The sequence below is a fragment of the Puma concolor genome, chromosome A2 (assembly GCF_028749965.1).
Source record: "Puma concolor isolate L17-30 chromosome A2, mPumCon1.1.hap2, whole genome shotgun sequence".
NCBI lineage: Eukaryota > Metazoa > Chordata > Mammalia > Carnivora > Felidae > Puma > Puma concolor.
In genome coordinates this window covers 165,766,030-165,788,045 of record NC_141668.1, presented here as the reverse complement: position 1 = coordinate 165,788,045, position 22,016 = coordinate 165,766,030, and the positions used below count along the sequence as shown (strand labels likewise).

The following is a 22,016-nucleotide window of genomic DNA, read 5'->3' as shown; positions in this document are numbered from 1 at the left end:
GGAGGCCCCGATGTTAGGAGGCGGCTGGCCCTTCCCCAGACCCTAGCCTCCGGCAGGAAAAGGGCCCGGGCGCAGCCCCTGTACCTGGAGGCTTAGCAGCAGCTGGGACAGCGTCTGGATCCGCTGCACGAGCTGTGGAGAGGGAGAGAGACACGGGCTCCCTGCACGAAGCTGCGCGGGGCGTGCATGCCGACCCCCGGGGAGATGGACGAGCCCCGAGCCTACCTCCAGCTCCAGGACGGCGGGCAGACGGGGGCCAGACTCCGCACCTGGCACCGTGACCTGTGGAGGCAACAGCGTCAGACTTGAAGAGCTAAGGACCTGCTGATTAGTGACCAACAGGTCCTTCTCCTCCCAGCCCCGCCTGGCCCTGTGACTCGCGTTGAGTCTTGGCATCTGGAAAACAACCGCCCAGGGCAGCCTTCCTGGAGGCGGGAAGGCGGCTGTCGTGGGCTCACCCTGCGGAGGCTTGGGTCACACAGCAGGTGGCCGAGGGAGCCTCAGCCGCAGCCCTGCTCGGGCCCCAGTGTGCCCCAGCCTCCGGGCACCAGGACACTTGTACAGACCCAATGCTGGCGGGCCCCGCAGGGTCTCTCCTCTGCTGAGGCGGCTACAGCTACTGCCCTGGGCCTGTCCCCTCTCTCATCCCATTCCCGGCCATCGTGGGCCACTCCCAGGGACAGCGTGTTGCCGCTAGATGGAAAAACTAGACCACGCAAGCACAGGCTGTTCACACTTGGCAACGGTAACGAAAAGGGCTTGGGCGGCCCTGGACCTGGCTACGGGAGCGACATACCACAGGTGGTGGCTCCTCAGAGGCCCCGGGGGTGTCGCCGGGCCTGGAGTCTGGGCTGCTCACCGGGCCTTGCCAGTCTCGGGGGCCAGGGTCGTTGCTGCAGACCTTCTTAAAACTGCCGTCTGAAAACCCCAATCCAGGTGCGTGAGGGGGCTGGAGGTCCCCCAGGAGTCCGGACGGGGCCCCACAACCCCAGAACCCAGGTAGGAAATTGTGGCCAGGCCGCTACCCTTGGGCTTGTGCCAAAATGGCAGCATCAGAGACACACGCCAGCAGGAAAGGGAGGGGCTGGTCTGTGTGCCGCTGTCGGAGCATGACCGACAACACCCTGAAGGTTCCAGAACCTCACCACAGAGGGTTTATAATCGTTGAGGGGAAGCAGCAGCAGAGACACCCAGCAATAAATGCCTCGGCTTTGCAAAGGGAACGTTCTAAGCTGTCCCGAGAAGCCCCACTCACTCTTGCCGGGGCTGCTCACGGTGTCGCAGCCCCCGAGGGTGTCTGCCCTGCGGGGCAGGCCCGCGGAGCCTCCCCCATCTTCTGCCTGACCGTTGGCGCTGGCCAGCTGCCTGCAGAGCAGGTTCTGGATGTCCTCAACTGTGGAAGGAGATGGGAGGAAGCGAGTTGCCCTGTGGAACCACGCGGGGCACAGGGATCGGGGCCTAGAAGCTTGCAGGGCCTGGGTCACAGTCTTCTAATTTCTGTTGTGGGACTTCAGCCCCCCGCTCTATGCATTCCCCTAACTTCAGGTACTGCAGCCAGGACAGGCCAATGCATGTCTGCAGGTCAGGCTGGACCTCGGGGCAGCCTGTGGGAGGGGCCGGGGAAGAACTCGGGTGTGCGCTTGTGTGTCAGGGGTGCACACAGAAGGTCGGAGGCCATGGGAGGGTGGCCTCTGGGGGCAGGTCTGGTCACACAAAGTGCTTTAGGACAAACAGGCTTTGGCCAGTGAGGCGGTGGGGAGAACATTCCAGGCCCAGGCACAGGATATGAGAGGGTCCTCAGGGGGCCAAGAACAATGGCCCCCGAAGAAATGTGAGGAAGCAGAAGGTCAGTGTGGCCGGAGGACACGAGGCGGAGCAGAAGTGGAGTCCACAAGGGACCCCCCCGGTCTCTGTTCCCTTCACTCTGAAGGAAAGGTCTGGAGGGCAGCTGTCTCTCTCGTTTGTCACTGAGAGCGCAGTTGCCAGCTGTCCGTCTGGACCCAGTGAGCACTGGCCGGCTGGCCTGACCCAGGCTGGGCCTCATGCGGAGCTGGCCCAGCAGCTGTGTGGGGGCCGCCGGGGGCTCCAGCAAGGACCCTGACAGCTCCACGAGGCGGGCCTGGCAGCAGAGTGCTCACGGAGGGCAGGAGACTGGCCAGCGCCCCCCTGTGGTCGCTGTGTTCAGAAGCCTCCTCCCCCCAGAGGTGGGGTTCCAGGCCCAGGGGCAGGAGCCCTCTGAAATGACCCACCAAATGTGGATATGTGCATGATCTCTGGGGAGATCACTGGTGCCCCACTTCTCAGAGAGGAGGGCCTCTTGAGGGTGGGGAACCCATCTCGGTCGACTTCAGATCCTAGGGGACTGGCGTGGTGCCTCATGTAGCAGGTGCTTGGGAGAAGGTGCTGAGTCTGCCGGGTGTCAGCGCTGCTCCTGGGAGAATGCCCGCCCCAGCCAGACAGAAGTGCGTCCCAGACAGGGTGGCAAGTTGGCCACACTGGGTCACGTGCCGTCCTGGGGTCCCCCCGAGAACCACCCCCCACCCCAGGTGGAACTGTGGCGGCAGCAGCAGCCGGGTGCCCAGTGAGGGCCCCCAGGCTCGGCTCCTTACTCTCACTCATGGCCGACTTGAGAATCAGCTCCCCCTGCACGGTCTCGGAGGGGTCCCCTCCTCGGAAGAGGAGCCGTGACGGAGTGACGTCTTCCAGCCCGCTCGTCTCGGCCATCTCCAGGTAGATCTGCTGCTTCTCGCTGAGGCTCTGCGCAATCTGCTGGTCTTTCAGGTTCAGTCGCTCTGCAAAGGGATGGGGGGCGGGGGGGTGGGCGGGCAGCGGTAGGCCTTCCAGGATCATTTCTCCCAGGAGTGGGCTCTGGGAGGCCCCTGCAAGGGGTGGGGGGGCTGGACTCTGGGGACCCCGGCTGACCCGCGGCCCACCCTTCCAACAGCCCACAGGGAAGGTGAGGGCACAGGCCTGCCTTCTGATTGTTCGCCCCAGCTATGAAAAACTAAACACCATGGGGTACACGCGAGGACTTTCACGGGCCGATTTATTAGTTTGGGCCAAAGTGAGAATGTTCAAAGACTTAGTTTTCCTATCCTGAGCGTGTTCTGTCAGGCATTTAGGCCAAACTCCTTGCAGGTCTGTGGGCTTTATGCCTCTTTTGTAGTTGCGGCCACGGCAAAGCTCTCACTGGTGACTGCTAGAATACACGTGTCACGTTCAGCTGCATCTCACAGCCTCCCGTGGTTTTCTGGTTGATTCTATTAGATTTTCTAGGCAAATAATCATGTCACACGTGAAACACAATTCTGTCCCTTCCCTTCCAGTCATGATCTGACTTCTGCTCCTCCCCTTATCACCCAGGCCGGAGCTCGCAGGATAAAGGTAATAATGGGGACAGGGGCTGGCCCAGCCTTGCTTCTGATTTTGAGGAGCGTCCCTGAGGTCCCAGTGTTAAAGATGAGATCAGCTTTTGATCCAAGATGGGAACGAATATCTCCATAAAGAAAGCACCTATTTCTAACGCAATCTTGTCACGAACGTGTAAGGAACAGATATCGTTGTAGGACTGTGGCATCCACAGAGGTGTGTCCACGGACATGTGCCTAGCACAGGGTGTGTGTTACATAACCATCCCGCAGAAATAAAGAGTCTGAATGAATACGGCATTAGCGTTGTGCTCTCGGGGTCAGTGGGATTTTCCACCCCTTTCTTCTGGACATTTTTATTAATCAGTGCCCTTGAACGTATGCCTCTCCCTACAAAAAGAAATAAAATATAAACTGCCTAATTTTACGTGCTTACTGTCTAAATGCTACCTAATTTAAAAATAAGTGACTCAGTGAGAGGAAGGAGAGAAGCCGACTGAGACCACAAAGTACTGGGAACCGTTGTTGGCAGTGATCTCACTTCAGTCCCACAGGAGTCTGTTAAAGCCGGGAGAAGAATGGATAAGCACATAGGTGCATCTGTACAATGCAACAGTATTCAGCCTTAGGAAGGAAGGAAACACACACCCTACAACATGGCTGAACCCTGAAGCATCATGGTCCGTGGAATCAGCCAGACACAAGAGGGGAGAGATCGCAGGACTCTCTATACACAAGATCCCCAAGACAGGCCAATTCATAGAAACAGAGAGCAGAGCAGAGGTTACCAGGGGCTAAGGGAAGAAGGAGCAGGGAGTGACAGCTAATGGGCGCGGGGTTTTTTTGTGGAGAGCTGAAAATGGTCTGAAATTGTGGTGACAGTTGCACAATCTTGTGATATACACCCGAAGCCACTGCATGGTATGCTTTAAGTGGGTGAACTGTGTAGTGTGTGAATTATGTCTCAATAAAGTAGCTGGAAAAAAAATTAAAACAGGGCGGGGAGAGCCGAGGTCCCCAACCACAAAGCCAGGGCTGGTCTCGGTCTGCCAGGCTCCAGAAGGAGGCTGTGGGGTCCCGTGCTATTCCAAGTCCCCTTGGGGCTTTTGTGTACGTGACCTGGGACACCCACAGCGAGCTCCTTCCTGGACAGGGACGGAGGGAGAGGGCAGTGTGTGTGGCGAAGCGCGAGTGTCTCGAGGTGGCTCAGGGGCCCCGAGCGCCACCCTCTCCCTTTCTCATACCCCCTCCTGCCGATCGCCAGCTCATGACAAAACCTCACTACAAAGGCCCCACAGAGCTGTAGGACACGAGACAGCCCACGGGAGTCACTCCGTGGCCAATCCCAGTGGGAAGGAACAGAGATGCCGCTCATGATCCCTGGCCCACTGCCTCAAGACGGTGCTGTGGAGCCTTCTGACCACACGAGGGACACATCGTGGGAGTCAGAGGTCCAGACTGACTCCCCTTACCTTGGAAGTCCCTCAGCCTCAGGGCGCGGGCCTCGACCACCTTCCTCTCCTCTTCGGCCTCGCTGAAGGGCCCCTCCTCCTCGTCGGGACAGCTGCAGGGAGAATGGGCAGATGGGCGAGAACGCCTCACGGGCAGGCTGGCCTCAGTGACGGGCCCTGAGAGCTCTGTCTGCAGAACCGGCTGCTGAGAACGTCTCGTTCTGTGGGTGACTTAGCTTGCTAACGGTGTGGGAGAAAAATGAGGGAGAACAGAACGGCAGCCACCGGCATTCATCCCGTCTCTCAGGGTCCACACGTAACCAGCCATGGGTTTACGTGCCTGGTCACGACCCAGGAGAGGAGGAGACTGAGGACAGCTCACTTCCGGGGGACCTGCAGAACTGGCATTGGGTATGGGGGCAGCTCTGGGCAGGCTAAGGGTCCGGGAAGCTACCAGGTGTAAAGAGAGGGAGCAGCAGGCTGGCTGGGTCCTGAGGGGTCCCCTGGCCTGAGGAAGAAGGACAGGACACCACAACCTGCTCCAACAGGCCCGGCCCCCTGTCGCATCCCACCAACACCCACAGTTAGAACCGCCTGGGCCCGCACCCCCCGGCCAGCAACGTCGCGGCCCCTTTAGCAACCGACGGGTTAGGCTGTTGTCGGAAGGTGCCAGAATGGTGCCACGTGTCCCTTTTAGACGAGGGGGATGGACAAAGCACCGAGGCGGAATGAGGGAGAGGAAAGGCAGAGGGGTCTCCGGCCGACCTGTGACCTCTAGTGCTCTCTCAGGCCCTTCAAGGCCACAGCTGACTGGGTGGCTGTCAAAGCCCAAGGCTACACGGCTGGGGGGTCGGGTCGGGAGGGGGCGCACACACGGGCCCTTCTCACTTCTCAACGGCCCTTCTGATGTGAGCCATCCAGGTGTTCCTCTCCTCTTTGGAGCTGGTGTAGATCTCGTACATCTCCGGGCCTCGCAGGGAGACGCTGATCAGGAACATGGCTTTCTCCTCGTTGGCCACTTCCCTCACGATGAGCTTTTGTAATGAGATGACCGGGCGCTTGGAGTCCTGTGTGGGTGCAATGCGGTGGTGAGGGGGTAGCTTCACCCTGCCGTATCTGAATGGCTGTCACGCGCCTGTCTGAGGGGGAGGGGACAGGAGGCTGCAGGTGCCCCATCTATTTTCAAACAATGGAAAGCAGAGATATTTTGCCACGTGGGGAAAAAAGACACGACTGCAACGATCTCCTCGTATACTCTGTTTATCGTGCTTAAACACGTGTTTTATAACCAGTGATGCATGCCACTGGACAAAACCCAAGAGATACAAGGGTAGGTAGTGTATGATCACAAATGAATCTTCCTCCTGACTCTGTGCCCCAAACAGCCATAGCCAGGCAGTATTCCTCTCTGTGATCCTACGAGAGACGATGCTCTGACACAGCCCGGTAAAATGCACGTTAACTGGCAGTGATGGGCTGAACTGTGCCCCCCAAATCCTGATGTTAAAGCCCTAACCCTCCTGGCGCCTCAGAATGTGATTCTGTAGAGGTGGGGCCTTTACAGAGGTGCTTAAGGTAAGATGAAGTCATTAAGGGAGGGGGTCCCATCCAGTAGGTCTGGGGTCCTACTAAGAGGGGACGGTGCACAAAGTCACACGGAGGGGACGCCATGTGAAGATACGGGGAGAGGATGGCAAGCCAATGAGAGAGGCCCCAGGGGAAACCAGCCCTATGCAGGCCAGGCTTGGCTCCCGTGACAAGGGTGTCCCGGGATCAGAGCGCCGTGGGGCCAAGATGCTCACAGCTCCCAGGGAGCAGCTGCCTGAGCTGGGGTCTTTGGTAGGGAAGGAAGGAGGGGATCTCCTGGCAAGGATGCGGGAGCCCCCGAACCCCCAAGCCCCTGAGAGAGGAAGAGTCACGGAGACGAGGAGGCTAAGACCAGACAGGATGTCAGCCCAAGGCCCTGAGGCCTCCTCAGGCAATCAGACAGGACCCTGGGTCTCGGAAAATTCTACTCCTGCCCTGTTGGAACCTCCTGGCCCCTGGGAGGACGTGGGACAGCGGGTGAACTTTCGGATGTGTCTTCCCGGCCGCCCTCCGACTCAGCTTCACAGCCACCCCCTAACGTCCCAGAGGGCAGGACCTAACATCTGATGAGATGGGATACATACCACGGAGGCAAAGACGTATTTTTGATCCTTTTCTTGTAGCAGCAAAAGCACATCAGTCAGAAGGACAACGAGAACATCTAATGAGAAAGCACAGAAGGAAATGTCTCACAGGGTCGCAGGGCCACATGGGTCCTGCCAGGCAGACCCACGCGTCCAGGGAAGGCTCTAGCCCCAGGGCACAGGGGCTGGTCGCTCAGCCTGGCGCCATGATGCTTCTGCAGGAGCCTGAGGGTTTCCGTCCACCTCACGGCTCTCCATCACCTCCTGGGTTCCAACATTTGGCACAGATCAGTGGCTGGAGGTTGCTGAACCTGCCATTCAGTCCCTGTTGTGATGGCACCTGCAGGCCTGGCCTCTGAGATTCTCTGGCTGATTCCTCAAACATGAATTGTGTCCCCCCCCACCCCCTCCTGCTCCCAGGTCAGCGGGGACTTGAGCCAGGGACGTCGTGGCCTGCCCTCGGGCCCCCTGTCCCTGCGGGGACATCTGACAGCAGAGCCCTGGCACGTCTTGCACGGAGTGTCCAGCCAGAGCCCGTGTGTCTCAGAAAGCAGGAGCAGTGCCCTCTCCAGACACCCAGACCAGACGCCTCTCCCCACGAGTCCTCTCGCCTGCGGCCCGTGGGCTCCTCCTCGCAAGCATTTACTGCACTTCTCACTACTTCTGGCTTCCTTCCTTCTTTCTTCCTTTCTGCTCACTGGCTAGAGCCCCCGAGGGCACAGCCCTCCCACCACCCACCACCCACCTGGGTGTCGTGCACCCAGGAGGCGCTAAATTGCCTGCTGGATGCTCGCCCGTGCAAGCTACAAACAAGCACATCTGATCCCTGGCCACCTCAGGCACTCCCCGCCAACGATCTTGAAAAAAATGCTGGTGTCAACGGACAGGTTAGGAGGTTTCCAGAAGCTCGTGGTTTGGCCCGGGGAAACGCAGGCTGGAGGCCAGCGTGCTCTCTGGTCTGCAAGTGCACTGTGGGTTTTGGAGGCGGGGCCCACAGTACCCCCCGGGCAGTGAGCGGGAGGCTCGGGGACGCGGGGGGCCCTTCCGCGGCTGCCCCCCGGCGGCGGGGGCCCAGCCTTACCTTTCAGGCGCCCCGACGTGGTCTTCCAGCACAGCGTGCCCTCCAGATGCAGCTGCCGCTGTAACATGTCCTCCTTGCGGAAGGTCAGGCCGTTCTTGAGCTTGCTGGAGGACTTCAGGTCCACCCTCCCCGCGATCTCCCGGAGGCGCTGGCCTCTCTCGAAGTCGCTGACCTTGGCGTCCACTTGCGAGATGATGTCTCTGATGAGCTTCAGGGCCTGGCTCAGGTCTCTGTGGTCCTCGCTGCCGGCTGCCACACACCGCAGGGTTAGCGCCTTCCTGTGTCCCCGTTCACAAACACGACAGAGGTGGACGTGCTATGGGCTCTACGAGATGCGCTCCCTGAAGCCACTGCTCAGAGGACCCTCAAGAATCACCTCCCAACCCGCGCCTGGATGTAAATGCTTCTCCAGATAAAGGCGGCGGCATCTGGTTCCCGCTGAGACACAGCCTCCACTGAACGTGGAAGCCGACACGTGACTGAGAGACAGAAGCGGCCCTGCCTAGCCCTGCTGCCTGCCCCTCCTCAGTGAACGCCCCCCGCCCCCAACCCCGTGCCCACCAGCTCTGCGCAGAAGACTCCCTCCACCACCCACCATCACCCAGAGTTGGGTGATCCAAGAATCTGCTCATTCTCGCAGGGCCCGAGTCTCCTGGGGGTGGGGCTCGTGTGGTCAGGCCCTGGCCTCTGAGAACCCCGGGCTGGCCCGTGGGCCCTTTCTCCTCCGCCCGCCCAGGTTCCAGGCACGTGACACGAAGGCCATCTCTGTGCCTGTCGGGACCAACATTCATCTACTCCCTGGATGACGACCCAGGGCCTTCTGTGGCCCGGCCTGTGCCAGGGGCTGCGGGGTGACAGCAGGCAAGTAAGACCGGCACCCCATCTTTCTTGAGTCGGAAACCCCACAACCCAGCACGGTGGATTCGGCATGGTGGCAGCTCGGCTAATGACTGCTGAGCCGCCATCGCGGCTCCAGAGTCTCTCCTCCAGAGAACCAGGGAGGGAGCACAGAGGGGGCGCTTCTGCAACCCACCGCTAAAACGGGGCAGGAAGACCGAGATCGCTCCTCCAAGCGGCCGTGGGCGAGGCCGTGAGGAGAGCTACTGTACCTTCTGTGTTCTGAATAATGCGCTCCACCAGCACCGGGTACTTGGTTATGCGCTGCGTGACCAGGAGGATACATTCCTGCACACCAAGCCGCCGCACGATGGAAAAGTTGCCGATTTTCTAGGCAATGGGAAACAAAATGCCCCGCTGGCACCCTGGCTCCTGCCAAATCAGCTGGGGGCACCTTCCTTTTTCAGGTCGCCAAGGCCTTTTGTCTCTGTTGCTTCACTGAGTACTTGAAAGGGGGGCTCATCTGCTGTGCGCAGAAAGCAAAGGCAGTGTCCCCTCTTGTAAAGGAGGGCCTCTGTAAAACCCAGGAAGAAGAAACCAGAACCAGGGCGCCTGGGTGGCTCCGTGCATTGAGCATCCAACTCTTGATTTTGCCTCAGGTCATAATCTCAAGGTTCCTGAGTTCGAGCCCTGCGTTGAGCTCTGAAAGCACAGAGCCTACTTGGGACTCTTTCTCTCCCTCTCTCTCTCTGTCCCCCAAATAAATAAACTTTAAAAAAAAAAAAAAAAAAGAGGGCACTTGGGTGGCTCCGTCGGTTAAAGCGTCTGACTTTGGCTCAGGTCATGATCTCGTGGTTCGGGAGTCTGAGCCCCGCCTCGGGTTCTCTGCTGTCAGCACAGAGCCTGGAGCCTGCTTCGGATCCGCTGTGCCCCTCTCTCCCCCTGCCTCTCCCCCCCCCCCCCCCGCTTGTGCTCTCTCTCTCTCAAAAATACAGGGGGCGGTAGGGAATCACCCAGAGAGCTGTATTATCACACATGCCCACATACACATGCATGCATATACACACGAGGACCCCGACTGACGGCTGCCAGAACCATCTGGAACTACCCTGAGCCTGTGCCTCTGAGGCAGCCCCCTGCTGGCACCCGACGCACACCTCTGGCTAAGAACCCAAGAAGCAGTCACCGGAAGCCAGCTCCTGGCAGGGCGGAGCACGGTTTCTGGTGCCCTCCAGAGCATACCACACATTCTGCTTCTCTGCTCCCTCGGCACTCAAGCACTCCAGGAATGCAGCCGTTGTGGAGCCACTTTTGAGGAGGACCAGAGGAGGACTCTGGGGTTTGTGAAGTTCCAGGGACAACCTCAAACGGACCCTCTGCCTTTCCCGTCTACATCCACTGTAACTGCAATGGGGCGGAGTTTAAAAACCTGTCATTCTTTTTTTTTTTAAGTTTATTTATTTTGAGAGAGAGAGAGCATGCGAAGGAGGGGCAGAGAGACAGGGAGAGAGAATCAGAGGGAGAGAAAATCCGAATTAGGCTCCACACTGCCAGCTTAGAGCCTGACTCGGGGCTCGAACTCATGAGTCGTGAGCTTGTGACGCGAGCAGAACTCAAGAAACGGATGCTTAACGACTGAGCCACCCAGGTGCCCCCAAAACCTGTCATTCTTAACTCTAGACCACTAGTTATTGGCTATCACTTCCAACTAAAGTCCTCGGGGACCAAGCTGCAGAAGGCATGCGACAGCCAAGTGACCTTAACCCAGGTGCACTTGCAAGGATGCGGGAGACAGGGGCTTGCCCCTCCCCGGGGACTCAGGTTGGATGTTGCATTTTTGGTTCTGGGCTGTGAGCACCTGCACGTGACTAGGCAGAAGGCAGGTGTGGGTCATTTCCCAGGCCTCAAGGGACAAATGGGGACCAGAGAGGGAAGGAGGCGAGGTGGGGGGGGGGGGGGGGCAAAGGCATGGAGTAAGTTATGAAGGCGGAACGGGTGGCTCCAGAGGGGTGGTTCCCAGGACGAGGGAATGACACCTGTGTCCCCTCAGCAGTCTGAGGAGTGGTGGTCAGCAGGTTCCACGCCGTGGCCTGCTGGTGTGGCCAGGAACAAAGCCCTGGGTGTGCTTTGCTTTGTTTTACATTTCGCAATTCTCCAGATTTCACTGACGTGCTCTGAACAGGTTTGTGGTTAAAATGAAAGAAAAAGAAAAACTTGGGGTGCCTGGGTGGCTCAGTGGGTTAAGCGTCCGACTCTTGGTTTTGGCTCAGGTCATGATCTCACGGTTTCGTGAGTTCGAGCCCCACATCAGGCTCCAAGCTGACAGTGCAGAGCCTGCTTGGGATTCTCTGTCGCCCCCTCTCTCTGCCCCTCCCCCACTTGCACTGTCTCTGTCTCTTTCAAAATAAATAAATAAACTTGAAAACCCCTGGTTTATAACAGGTACCTTATAACCTTAAGCTCTTCAAAGATTACAGTCCTGTGGAAAACATTCTAGAGCAAAGAGGATGCATTTTTTAATTAAAAAAAAAAAAAAAAAATTTTTTTTTTTTTTTTTTTTTACCTTGATCAAGCTTTGAAATTTCTTGTTTTGCTGCAGCAGCAACTTATAATGACTGACCGCCTCGTTGTGGCCACTACAAAAGACACCATATTTTTCTTTCATTCTGTCCCCATTTTCGCCTGAAAACTGCAGAAAGACAACGGAGAGGTTACTGAGAGGGAGCGTGCAAACCACCAGGGCGTGTTCTCGTCTGGCTCAGTTGATTCCATGGAAATGTGCCTCGAATTGACTTGGGATTCCCCTTTCTTGTCTAACATACACACAGGCAGAGAAACGCTTCAGTACGGGGGCCTCGATACAAGGTGCAGTGAGGCAAAAGGAGAAAACCTTCTAATGGGCTTTACTACGTCACAGTGCTGTAACATTTCCTGAAATCCAAGAAGGGAGCATCAATTTGAGCCGCAGCACGTTAGAGAGATTTCAAAGCAAAAGGGGTATTCTTCTAATTAGCTCTTGATTCGCGGACTCTGGATGCTTCGAGCACCCCGAGGGCGGATGGGGGCTGACGGGTCCCCTCTGTCAATCCTGGCCGAGGCTCACAAGTCGACTCGGGAGTCAGGTTAGGCTTGGGGCCCTTTACCACAGATACGCTTCTAACAGCCGGAGACACGGAGGTCAAAACCGGAAAACAAGACACAACACAACACAACCCAGCCAGCGAACCAGACAAAAGCCCCGCCTGCAAGGGCGGACGTGTTCGCACAAGCGCGCTTGGCACGCAGGCGCCTGCTTCTAACCACGAGCTGCACGCACTCCTGTGACGGCCCAGGGCCGCGGCCTCTCAGTCACCAGAGACTGGCCCGGCCCAGCCCGGCCCAGCCCAGCTGTGCCCACCTGCTGCACCAGGAGGTCCCCGATTTTCTGGATGACGTAGTTCCGGTCACTGCCCTCCTCCAGGGACTCCCGGCGGCGCTCCTTCAGCCGAGACAGGAAGTGGCTGTGCAAGTCCAGCAGGTCGTCCACACCCGGGAAGAGGCGGCTGACGGCCTGGCTGCTGAACTGTAGCTCCTCCTGCAGGGCCCTGGAGTAGACCTTCAGCATGATCTTGAGCGTCCGTACGTGGTGCACCTCCGTCTGCACCAGCTCTGCGGGGACACGGACCAGGGGACTCACCCGTGCCGGGGAGGGCGCCCACGATGGCATCATGCGTGCCGCCTGCCCACCGCGTGCTCGGCTGGCCGCTTCCAGCTCGGCACCGGGGCCCTGGCCCTGGGGGTCTCCCCGCCTGGGGGCAGGCCCCCCCTCCCCCCGCCCCGGGGCCCAGCGCTGTGGAGGTCCTAATTTAAGGGAGCAGCCAGGGCTGGGGTGATATCAGGAAAGAGAGGACCCGGGATGTGTGCTGGGACCTCAAACTCACAGGAGAGATTTCATGCCCGAAGACATTTCAAGGCTGTTTTAGGCAGGAAGATTGTTCTTTGTTTTTTTTTTTTTTTTAATTTGATTTTTAATGTTTATTTTTGAGAGAGAGAGAGTGTGAGTGAGCGAGTGAGCGGGGGAGGGGCAGAGAGAGGGAGACAATCCAAAGCGGGCTCCAGGCTCGAAGCTGTCAGTGCAGAGCCCGACTCGGAGCTCGAACCCACGAACTGTGAGATCATGACCTGAGCCGAAGTCGGACACTTAACCAACTTGAGCCACCCAGGCGCCCTATCAGGAAGACTGTTCCGATGAACACTATTCCTTCGGATGTGAAACTCACACGTCTGTGCACGTCACTGACCAGACCCAGACTACAACTGACAAGAAAGCAGAGCTCAGGTGAGGAATTTAATTCTCTGTGAAAAGGCAAAGAAAAATCAGGTTCTGTGTTGGAGTTTACCTGTTGTTTAAATCACGGCCTTGAGGCTGTTAGGAGACCAAAGGTCAACACAGCCCGGCCCAGAGCTGCCGGCCATGGGGGCTGGACGCAGACTGTGTTTGCCCAGAGGGTGAGACAATGTGGCAAAGGGCTGCCTGGATGGAAGCATCCAGACTGGTCCTCTCTGCACCTCCCTGCAGGATCTCTGCCCTGCTCTGGAGTCCTGAGGCAAAGCATCTATCAGGGTCCCCTCCTGCCCACACCCCAACCCCCTCCGGCCTGGGCAGAAAGCTCAGTGTGTGACACGGAAGTGTGGATACCACCACCAGCCGGACACCAGCGAACGATGAAGACCCGTGTGTGCCAGAATCTCCTCACAGAACCCCGATGAGGGGCAGAAAATGCCTCCTCGGACGACATAACGGTGTCAGTCCTGGTGAATGATTCCCATGGAGGGAGAATCGTAAGAACAAGCGAGGGCTTTGGGGAGAGAAGGGCCTCAGATTCCAGTGTGGCTGTCTTGGGCTTTTGTCATCCTGCTTATAGGAGGTCCAGAGGCCCAGAGGGACCTACGTAGGGCACCCGATGCGGCACCTGGCCTGGGGACGGGCTCTTGTCTGAGAGCCATGCTTTGCACAGTGACCTGTAACCTCCCATCTCAGGACAGCGGCTGTCCACAGCCAGGTCCTCCAATGGCCAGCGGGAAGGGGTGTCCCAACCGGGAGCCAGTGCTACGTCACATGTCTCCCAAACCCCTGGGGGGGGGGGGGCGTTGTCTGTGGTCACCAGGGATGGCTGGGACAGGCCTGGGGGAGTCTTCTCTCTCAGGGTCACCAGCAGGGTCAGGATGAGTCAGGACTGGGCACTCGGCCACGCTCGTCCTCAGGGATGCGTTCCCACAAAGCCCTCCCTGGCCACCTGTTCCCTGACTGGGAGAGCTGGGCTGCCCTGGGGGAGCAGACGGAGCCCAGACTCCCAGGCGCAATCAATCAAAACAAAGATGGAAAAGGAGGAAGTAGAAGGTCAGCGTGACGGCGCAGAACTTCTCACCATAGAGCACATCCTGCCTCTTTACCACCTCTCTCTTTTGTTTCTTTGCATACGCGGCATCCACAGAGAGGCTCCAGGACTCGGCCTCGAACTCGCGGGCATCCGACTCGATCTCACTCCTCAGTGAGGCCGTGCAAGGGTCTGAGGGAAGAAAAAGCGGCCACTGTTCCACTGGCTCTGGGCCGCCCCAGGCCGTGTCCCGTGGACAGAAGGATAGGGGTCCCGGCACTCTCCCAGCGTGGCACCTGGGAAAGAAGCCAGAGGGCCGTACCTTCTACAAAAATGGGCTCGGCATTCGAAGATGTAAGCGAAAAAGAGTCATCAGCTGCCTGCTTAAATTTTAAAAATACGGAGTCGGCTTCATCCATCTCTCCTGTGACTGGTCTAAATAAAAATCATAAAAACCATTATTCAAAAAATCTGAATTAAACACACATACACACCCTTTCTAGGAAGGCAAATCTATTTGAGAACTTTCCAGATTTCTATATGCACTTAAACTTTGTCACAGATCTTTTTGTTTTTAAAAGAATTGATTTTACTTTTTTTTGAAGTTTACTGAGAGAGGGAGAGAGAGAAGGAGGGAGGGAGGGAGAGTGAGTGAGCAGGGGAGGGGCAGAGAGAAAAGGAGAGAGAGGATCCCACGCAGACTTTACATTCTCAGCGCGGAGCCTGACATGGGGCTTGAACCCACGAACCGAAGACCATGACCCGAGCCGAAACCAAGAGTCTGACGCTTAACCGGGACGGAGTCACCCAAGCGCCCCACAGATTGTTTGTAAAAATCGTAACATTAGGACGCCCCCCCATCATAACTGACTTCAATTCAATGTCCAGGTATGTTCTCAGGGTGAGTTGAATTGTACGCTTCCTTTAATGGCCACCGGAGCCCACGGAGCCCCTGCAATTCTTTCGAGTGACAGTTAGGTGGACACAGCCACGCTCACAGGTGAGGGTGGAGAACCTTCTTAACCGAAAAAGATAATCAGCCCCCTTCCCCGCCAACCCGTGCAAGGACCACCGTGATGACATCTGTTAGCATTAGGTTTTCAACCGAAACACCGCTGAACGGAGAAATATGGGAACCACCCTGAGTCCACGGAGGACAGGGTTAAGGCGTAAGTAACGGGATGCCACCTCCACGGCAACCTCAGTGGGACTTCTACCATCATCTCAGGCTCGGACAGAAACCCCGCCCAAGGGCCCTTCAAGGGTATGAACCCAGCTGGCTGCAAGCGGCCAAGTACAAGTGTGAATAGGAATTTCACCGTGTGGCTGGGGGCCTACGATCAGATTCACACGGACCTGAGGGTCTCCTTTCCGAGAGGCCATCTGCGGGGTCCCAGGGGAATGTCCCATCCCGCTCCCTCCCTTCACCTGTAGCTGCCCCTGGCGCAGAGACAGGACCCGACTTACCCGAGCTGCGTCCCCGTTCCCGCCGGGCTGGGTGCTGGCTGTGGCCCCCCCTTCTGTGAGACCGTCATGCCGACATTCCTGGACAGGGCCGGGCTGCCATCGGACAAGAGGGTGGCCCTCGGGTGCTCCTTTAAGGACGCTGCGACAGAGGCAAACACAGAGTTGGTGCTGAGAAAGTGGGCAGGGTAGCGGAGCTGGCCCGTCCGGAAGCCCCGTTCCGACTGCGGCCGCAGCACAGACAGGATCTTGGAGGTCAGCAGCTCGTTATCCAGAAAGACGTTCTCGCTCCATTTCCGAGGAAAAGAGCTGTAGAAAGACAGCTCGGGGCGGCCACGGAGCGCGCCGTCTCGGTCACTGCTTTTGGAATGCGTGTTCCCCATGTTCACGGTCCGGGCTCCAGGGCCCGGTGCGGTGCAAGGCCGGGCTGCGTCGCTTTTATGCCTCCGTGTGATCCTTCTAGAAATGTAAAGCTGCGTCTTCTCCTACTGTATTGGCTGAGACAGCGGGTCTGGAGGGCAGGAAATTGGTCCCCACTGTGACCATTTACTGTGGAAATCGCACAATATCTTCTCCTTTGGTAAAATCACAACAAAAAAACCCCGACACCCCTTCCATCTTGGCAGGAGGTGAAAGGCGGAGAGTAGTTTATATTCACTGTAAATAATCTAAAATCACCAAGAGCTCTGCGCTTGGCGTGGCTCGTGCCGACATCACACACACACACACACACACACACACACACACACACACACACACACGGCTGTAATTAACCCGAGATCGGATGTCAGGATGACTCCGAGACCCAGAGACTGCAGGGCACGATGTGTGGCCACACGCGCCCCTGACCGTAAAAGCACTCTGATAGAATTTGAGCAGCAGAGCGGACGGACGAGAGGTGCCAATCCTATTTTACGCAACGACTGCAAACCAACCTGACACACGACAGGGGCTCCAAAGGGTTCTTCACACTCATCTGCTCGTTAAAGTAGGAAACGAGATGATAGGATGTGTGTAATTCTCTGGTCACCTTTCCCACTGATGGAAAGATGAAATTCAGAAGGCCAAACTCTCACCCTCTTCTATTTGACAAATCAAGTTGAGCTGAGATGGGCTGCTTGGCTAATTCATTCTCAGGGTGAAAACCACACTGAAAGCTCTATTCCAGGCGAGGACAAAGAGCAACGTTAGGAAGAAATCTGGAGGTGACTGTGGGTGCCTGGGTGGCTCAGTCAGTTGAGTATTTGACTTTGGCTCAAGCCATGATCTCACAGTTCATGAGTTCAAGCCCTGTGTCGGGCTTTCTGCTGTCAGCACAGAGCCCACTTTGGATCCTGTCCCCCTCTCTCTCTGTTCCTCCCAGTTTGCTCACGCACTCTCTCTCAAAAAAAAAAAAAAAAAAAAAATTTAAAAAAGGAAGAAATCTGTCCACTAGCCTTTCTGACCTGGCTCCTCGGTCCCCCCGGGCACCCAAGCTTCATTTTTTGTTTTTGTTTTTTTTAAGTTTATTTTGTTTATTTTTGAGACAGAGAGAGAGAGAGAGAGAGAGCGAGCAGGGGAAGGGCAGAGACGGAGAGAGAGAATCCCAAGCAGGCTCCACACTGTCAGCATGGAGCCCAATGTGGGGCCCGAATTCAGGAACCATGAGATCATGACCTGAGCCAAAACTGAGAGTTGGACGCTTAAACCCACTGAGCCACCCAGGTGCCCCCACCCCCAAGCTTCGTTTTTTGTCACACAGGGAAGTAGTGGGGACCGTGGTTCTCTGCCGCATGCAGACCATGACCTTTGGGGTGGCTAAGGGACCAGCACTAGAGGAAAATGTACTTAAGAGCTTTTCTGCACAGTGGGATTCTGCATTCTGAAAGTTTTAACTTAGGTGGAAATTCAAGGTGGTTGGAAACATGCAGTTAGTTGGGTACATGTCGGAGAGAAAACTGGTCCAGGAGCAATGAACAGAGCTTATCAGCTGAGACTTAAGCACTAGGTGGCGTGATGCCATATTCCACGCGGAACACGTATCCGTAGCCGTTCATTCTGTAACACAGCTCTGTATGGTGAGGGTGACATTTGCCCAGTGACCCCAAACACCCCAGCGTCATGATACTAAGTGGCTTACCACTGCTATTATCATAGAGACAAAGGTGATGAGGCTCTCTCTCATATATGAACACCCATTCACCAAGGTGAAAGTCATAAATTGAGGCCTCCGTGGTCCAGGGCAGGCATTTCCTGCCATTTCGACACCACTGTAAACCCCACCTAGGCAATTATGATTCAAATATACAAATATGGGACCAACCCTGAAATGCGTCCTTTGCCTGGCTGACCGATTGTTCCTGTGACCCAACATCTCACCTGAAGTGAGATACATTCTGCTTTAAAAATATTTTTAATGTTTATTTCTGAGAGAGAGAGAGGGAGACACAGAATCTGAGGCAGATTCCAGGCTCTGAGCTGTCAGCACAGAGCCCAGTGCAGGGCTCGAACTTGTGAACTGCCGAGATCATGACCTGAGCCGAAGTTGGATGCTTAACCGACTGGGCCACCCAGGTGTCCCACATTCTGCTTTAACCAAAGAGTCTGCAGGAGAAAAAGTCACCATAAACATCTTCTGAGCATCACTAGTCCCCAAGAAGTTTAATAAATGATGGACACACTAAATCTACAGTAACTTAAATCTTCCCTTGATAATTGAGAAGATACTTTGAGGTATTCACGGCTAAGGGTCGTGACTAGGGACACCAGGTACTCAAAGGGGTACAAGGGACAGAACTTCAGCTGAAAGAACAGTAAGCTGGTCTCTCTCACATATGATACAATTTACTTATTTATTCTGATCGCTGTTTCCCGAGTAGAATGGAGGGCAGTGCCTCCCGCAAAACGGGTCAAGAAATCATTGTTTTATGGAATATTTTTCAGCCACAAAAAGGAAGGAAATCCTGATGGTTGCTACAGTACGGACAAACCTTGAGGACATCATGCTAAGCAAAATAAGCCATACACAAAAGGATGAATACTGCCCGAATCCGCTCACAGGACGTCCCTAGAGGAGTCCCGTCCAGAGACAGAGAGTAGATGGTGGGAGCCAGGGGCTGGGAGTGCGTGTTTCATGGGGACAGAATCTCAGTTTGGGGAGATGAGAAAGTTCTGGAGACAGAGGTGGGGGTGGTTGCACAACAGTGCGAATGTAGCTAATGTTACTGGAATGTACTCTTAAAAATGGCTAAAATGGGGGTGCCTGGGTGGCTAAATTGGTTAAGCGTCTGACTCTGGCTCAGGTCATGATCTCGCAGCCTGTGAGTTTGAGCCCCGCGTCAGACTCTGTGCTGACAGCTCAGAGCTTGGAGCCCGCTTCGGATTCTGTGTCTCCCTCTCCCTCTCTGCTCTTCCCTCACTCATGCTGTCTCTCTCTCAAAAATAAACATTAAAAAATTAAAAAAAAATTTTTTTAAACGGTTAAAATGGTCAATATTATGTTTATTTATTTATTTATTTATTTATTTTTTTTTTTAAGGAGTCACTGTTTCCTTGAGATGGAACACTTCTGCCCTTTGACAGTGGAGTTGGGTTACTCAGATCTCTACATACAAAGGATAAAATGTCCTAGAACTATTCACTCCCTTTCCCTCACCAAAGAGTGCAGGTGACAACTGGCAAAACCCAAACAGGGTCTGTCCCCGAGTTAACAATACTGTACAGATGCCAGTGATCTGGTTTTGACCACGGGCTGAGGTCATGTCAGATTACCATCCCTGGGGGATGCTTGGTGAAGGACACCTGAGACTCTGTACTAGTTTTGCAACTTCCTGTGAATTTTAAGCTATTTCAAGACAAAAAGTTTCAGCGGCCTCTCATTATTCCCCATAGTGATGTTCCATAAAGTTGCAGTGAACCCTGCTTTAGCCAATACCGAATCGCCGCTCCTGAGGAAGCTACAAGGCTAGGTTCCCGGGAACTTCTGCCCATGCCCGTCATCAGCCCATCAATTCGCAACCTTGCTTTATGTGTGTTTCTCTTGAAAGACACCTTATATCATACATGCTGTTGATTTATTAGCATTGAACTCATGGTCAGTAGGACTACAACTCATGGCTGAAGGGAGCAGAGTGTACCTAACACACGTAATTCCTCCTCCGAAAGACGCATCACAGCCTTTTTGCACTCAGTAATGCCCGACAGCACCCCAGCACGATGCCCAGGGGCCATTTTATGTGTGTATGTATGTGTGTATTTACAGCTTATTTTTATTTGAGAGAGAGAGACAGAGAGCAAGCAGGGGAGGGATAGAGAGAGGGAGACGGAATCCCAAGCAGGCTCTGCACTGCCAGCACAGAGCCCCATGCGGGGCTCAAACTCACAGACCACAAGATCATGACCTGAGCCGAAGTCACGAGTGGGACCCTTAACCGACAGAGCCACCCAGGCGCCCCTTACTCCGTATTTCTGATGATCTGACAGGTGGCACCTTGCCGACCCAGGAAAGCCTGCCCCTGCTACGGCTGGTGGGTCGCTAGAGACAGGAAAGGACTCGCTTGCAAGAGCACCTTTCACATGCACACCCAGCAACCCAGAGCCCACGTTCCAGCCTCCTCGTCCGTCGGGCTTTCACACTCGGGGCCACCGTCCCCCTGCCCCGATTACCCCAGGGCCCGGGGCCGGACAACCAGGGCCAGCGCCTGCCTCCCAGAGCCCGCTGGGGTTTTCAATCCAGCCAGTCTTAAGCCTGTTCACCCCGCCCCGACCATTCCTCCCCACGGAAACCACAGGGAAGGCTCTTGCCCACATCTTCCACTCATGCCCGCCCTCTGGCTCCTGACTGACCCTGGGGCATCCGGCAGCCCCCTGCGGCCCTGTGTGACGTGCCCCGCCTCCTGCTCCTAGGGGCCGTGAGTACAAACTTCTCTCATGGCAGTCATTTCCAGGTCTGCTGTCTTCCCATACCTGCTTCAGACAAATCCTACAGACCCTGAAAACACCAGCCACCCAGGGGCCCGGGGGCGTGCCTGCCAGGGCCGGGGCCTCCAACATTCTCAAACACACGCAAAACTGCGGGGCTGCTGGTGGGAACGCAAGGCGGTGGAGCGCTTTGGAAAACTGGTGCTTCTTCAAATGGTTAAACGTGGAGGTGCCATTGCCTCCAGGGACTCCGCTCCAGGTACATGCCCGAGAGAGGCGACAACGGGTACCCGCACAAACACTTGTACATAAATGTTCACGCAGCACTATTCGCAACAGCCAGGAGCGGAATCGGCCCCAGAGGTCCGTCGACTGATGGCTGGAAAAACACAACAGGGTCCATTCGCACGATGGGCTACTACTCGGCCCTACGAGGAACCAGGCCCTGCTTCAGGCTGGATCCTGGATGAACCTGGAAAATATGCTGAGTGAAAGAGGTCAGACCCAAGTGACCACATATTGCAGGCGTCCGTCTCCAGGAAAATGGGCAGAAGAGGCAAGGCCATGGAGACAGAAAGACTGACGGCCGTGTGGGACTGGGGGAGAAGAGAGGGCGACAGTTAAGGGGTATACGGTTTCTCTGCGGGGTTCTAGCGCTGACGGTGGTGACTGGGACCCCACTTACGTGGGGGAGCTGTATGGTACGTGAGTTATAGCTCAGTAAGGGTTTCATTTTTCATTTTTAAAGTGTATTTATTTAGAGAGAGAAAGAGAACGAGTGGGAGAGGGGCGGAGGGAGAGGGAGACAGAGAATCCCAAGCAGGCTCCGAGCTGTCGGCGCAGAGCCCCATGTGGGGCTCGAACCCATGAACCGTGAGATCACGACACGAGCTGAAACCCAGAGTCGGACGCCCTTCCGTAAAGCTTTGAACCAACCAATAAACTTGGTGAGGTACAGCCATCTTTCTGCAGGAGCAGAACAGACGGTGTGGGTCAGTCACTCTGCCCTTGGCAGAGAGAGGCAGGAATGTGTGTTCGTCCTGCCCTCGTGTCTTCCTAAACCAGACAGCCGTGGCGGGACGGAGGGGGCGGCGGTGCGGTGCTGGGATCGGGGCCACGGAGCAGAGGTGAGCACCCGGCCGCCTAGCGCTGTCTGCACACCGCCACGACCGCTGCTTCGGGGCCTAATTAGCACCGTCTGCCCACTGCTGTGAGGGGCCATCGATCGGCGTGAACCGGGCCCGCTGCAGAGACGGTACCACAGAGCCGTTTGTGCGCGGGGACCTGGGGAAGAGGCAGGGGCAAAGACAGGAGGCCAACAGGGAAAATGTGAAAAGTTCTTTGCCCAGAGCAAAAAAATACACGCTGTTCTCAGCAACAAATTGCAG

General features: G+C 56.1%; 1 protein-coding gene across 5 annotated transcripts in view; it reads right to left on the bottom strand.

Annotated features, from left to right (window-relative positions):
- The window catches only part of ARHGEF18 (Rho/Rac guanine nucleotide exchange factor 18), an 84,123-nt gene that overhangs the window by 4,441 nt on the left and 57,666 nt on the right, over positions 1 to 22,016 (bottom strand). For all 5 annotated transcript variants that reach the window (XM_086681299.1, XM_086681300.1, XM_086681301.1 and 2 more), the window contains 15 exons: positions 15,733 to 15,871; positions 14,588 to 14,700; positions 14,317 to 14,457; positions 12,306 to 12,556; positions 11,472 to 11,597; positions 9,181 to 9,298; positions 8,072 to 8,320; positions 6,991 to 7,067; positions 5,708 to 5,886; positions 4,841 to 4,932; positions 2,610 to 2,792; positions 1,256 to 1,393; positions 797 to 918; positions 226 to 282; positions 85 to 132 (listed from right to left, as the gene is read on the bottom strand). In XM_086681299.1, the coding sequence (XP_086537425.1) occupies positions 85 to 132; positions 226 to 282; positions 797 to 918; positions 1,256 to 1,393; positions 2,610 to 2,792; positions 4,841 to 4,932; positions 5,708 to 5,886; positions 6,991 to 7,067; positions 8,072 to 8,320; positions 9,181 to 9,298; positions 11,472 to 11,597; positions 12,306 to 12,556; positions 14,317 to 14,457; positions 14,588 to 14,700; positions 15,733 to 15,871 (2,033 nt within the window). The remainder of the gene's footprint in view (positions 1 to 84; positions 133 to 225; positions 283 to 796; positions 919 to 1,255; positions 1,394 to 2,609; positions 2,793 to 4,840; positions 4,933 to 5,707; positions 5,887 to 6,990; positions 7,068 to 8,071; positions 8,321 to 9,180; positions 9,299 to 11,471; positions 11,598 to 12,305; positions 12,557 to 14,316; positions 14,458 to 14,587; positions 14,701 to 15,732; positions 15,872 to 22,016) is intronic.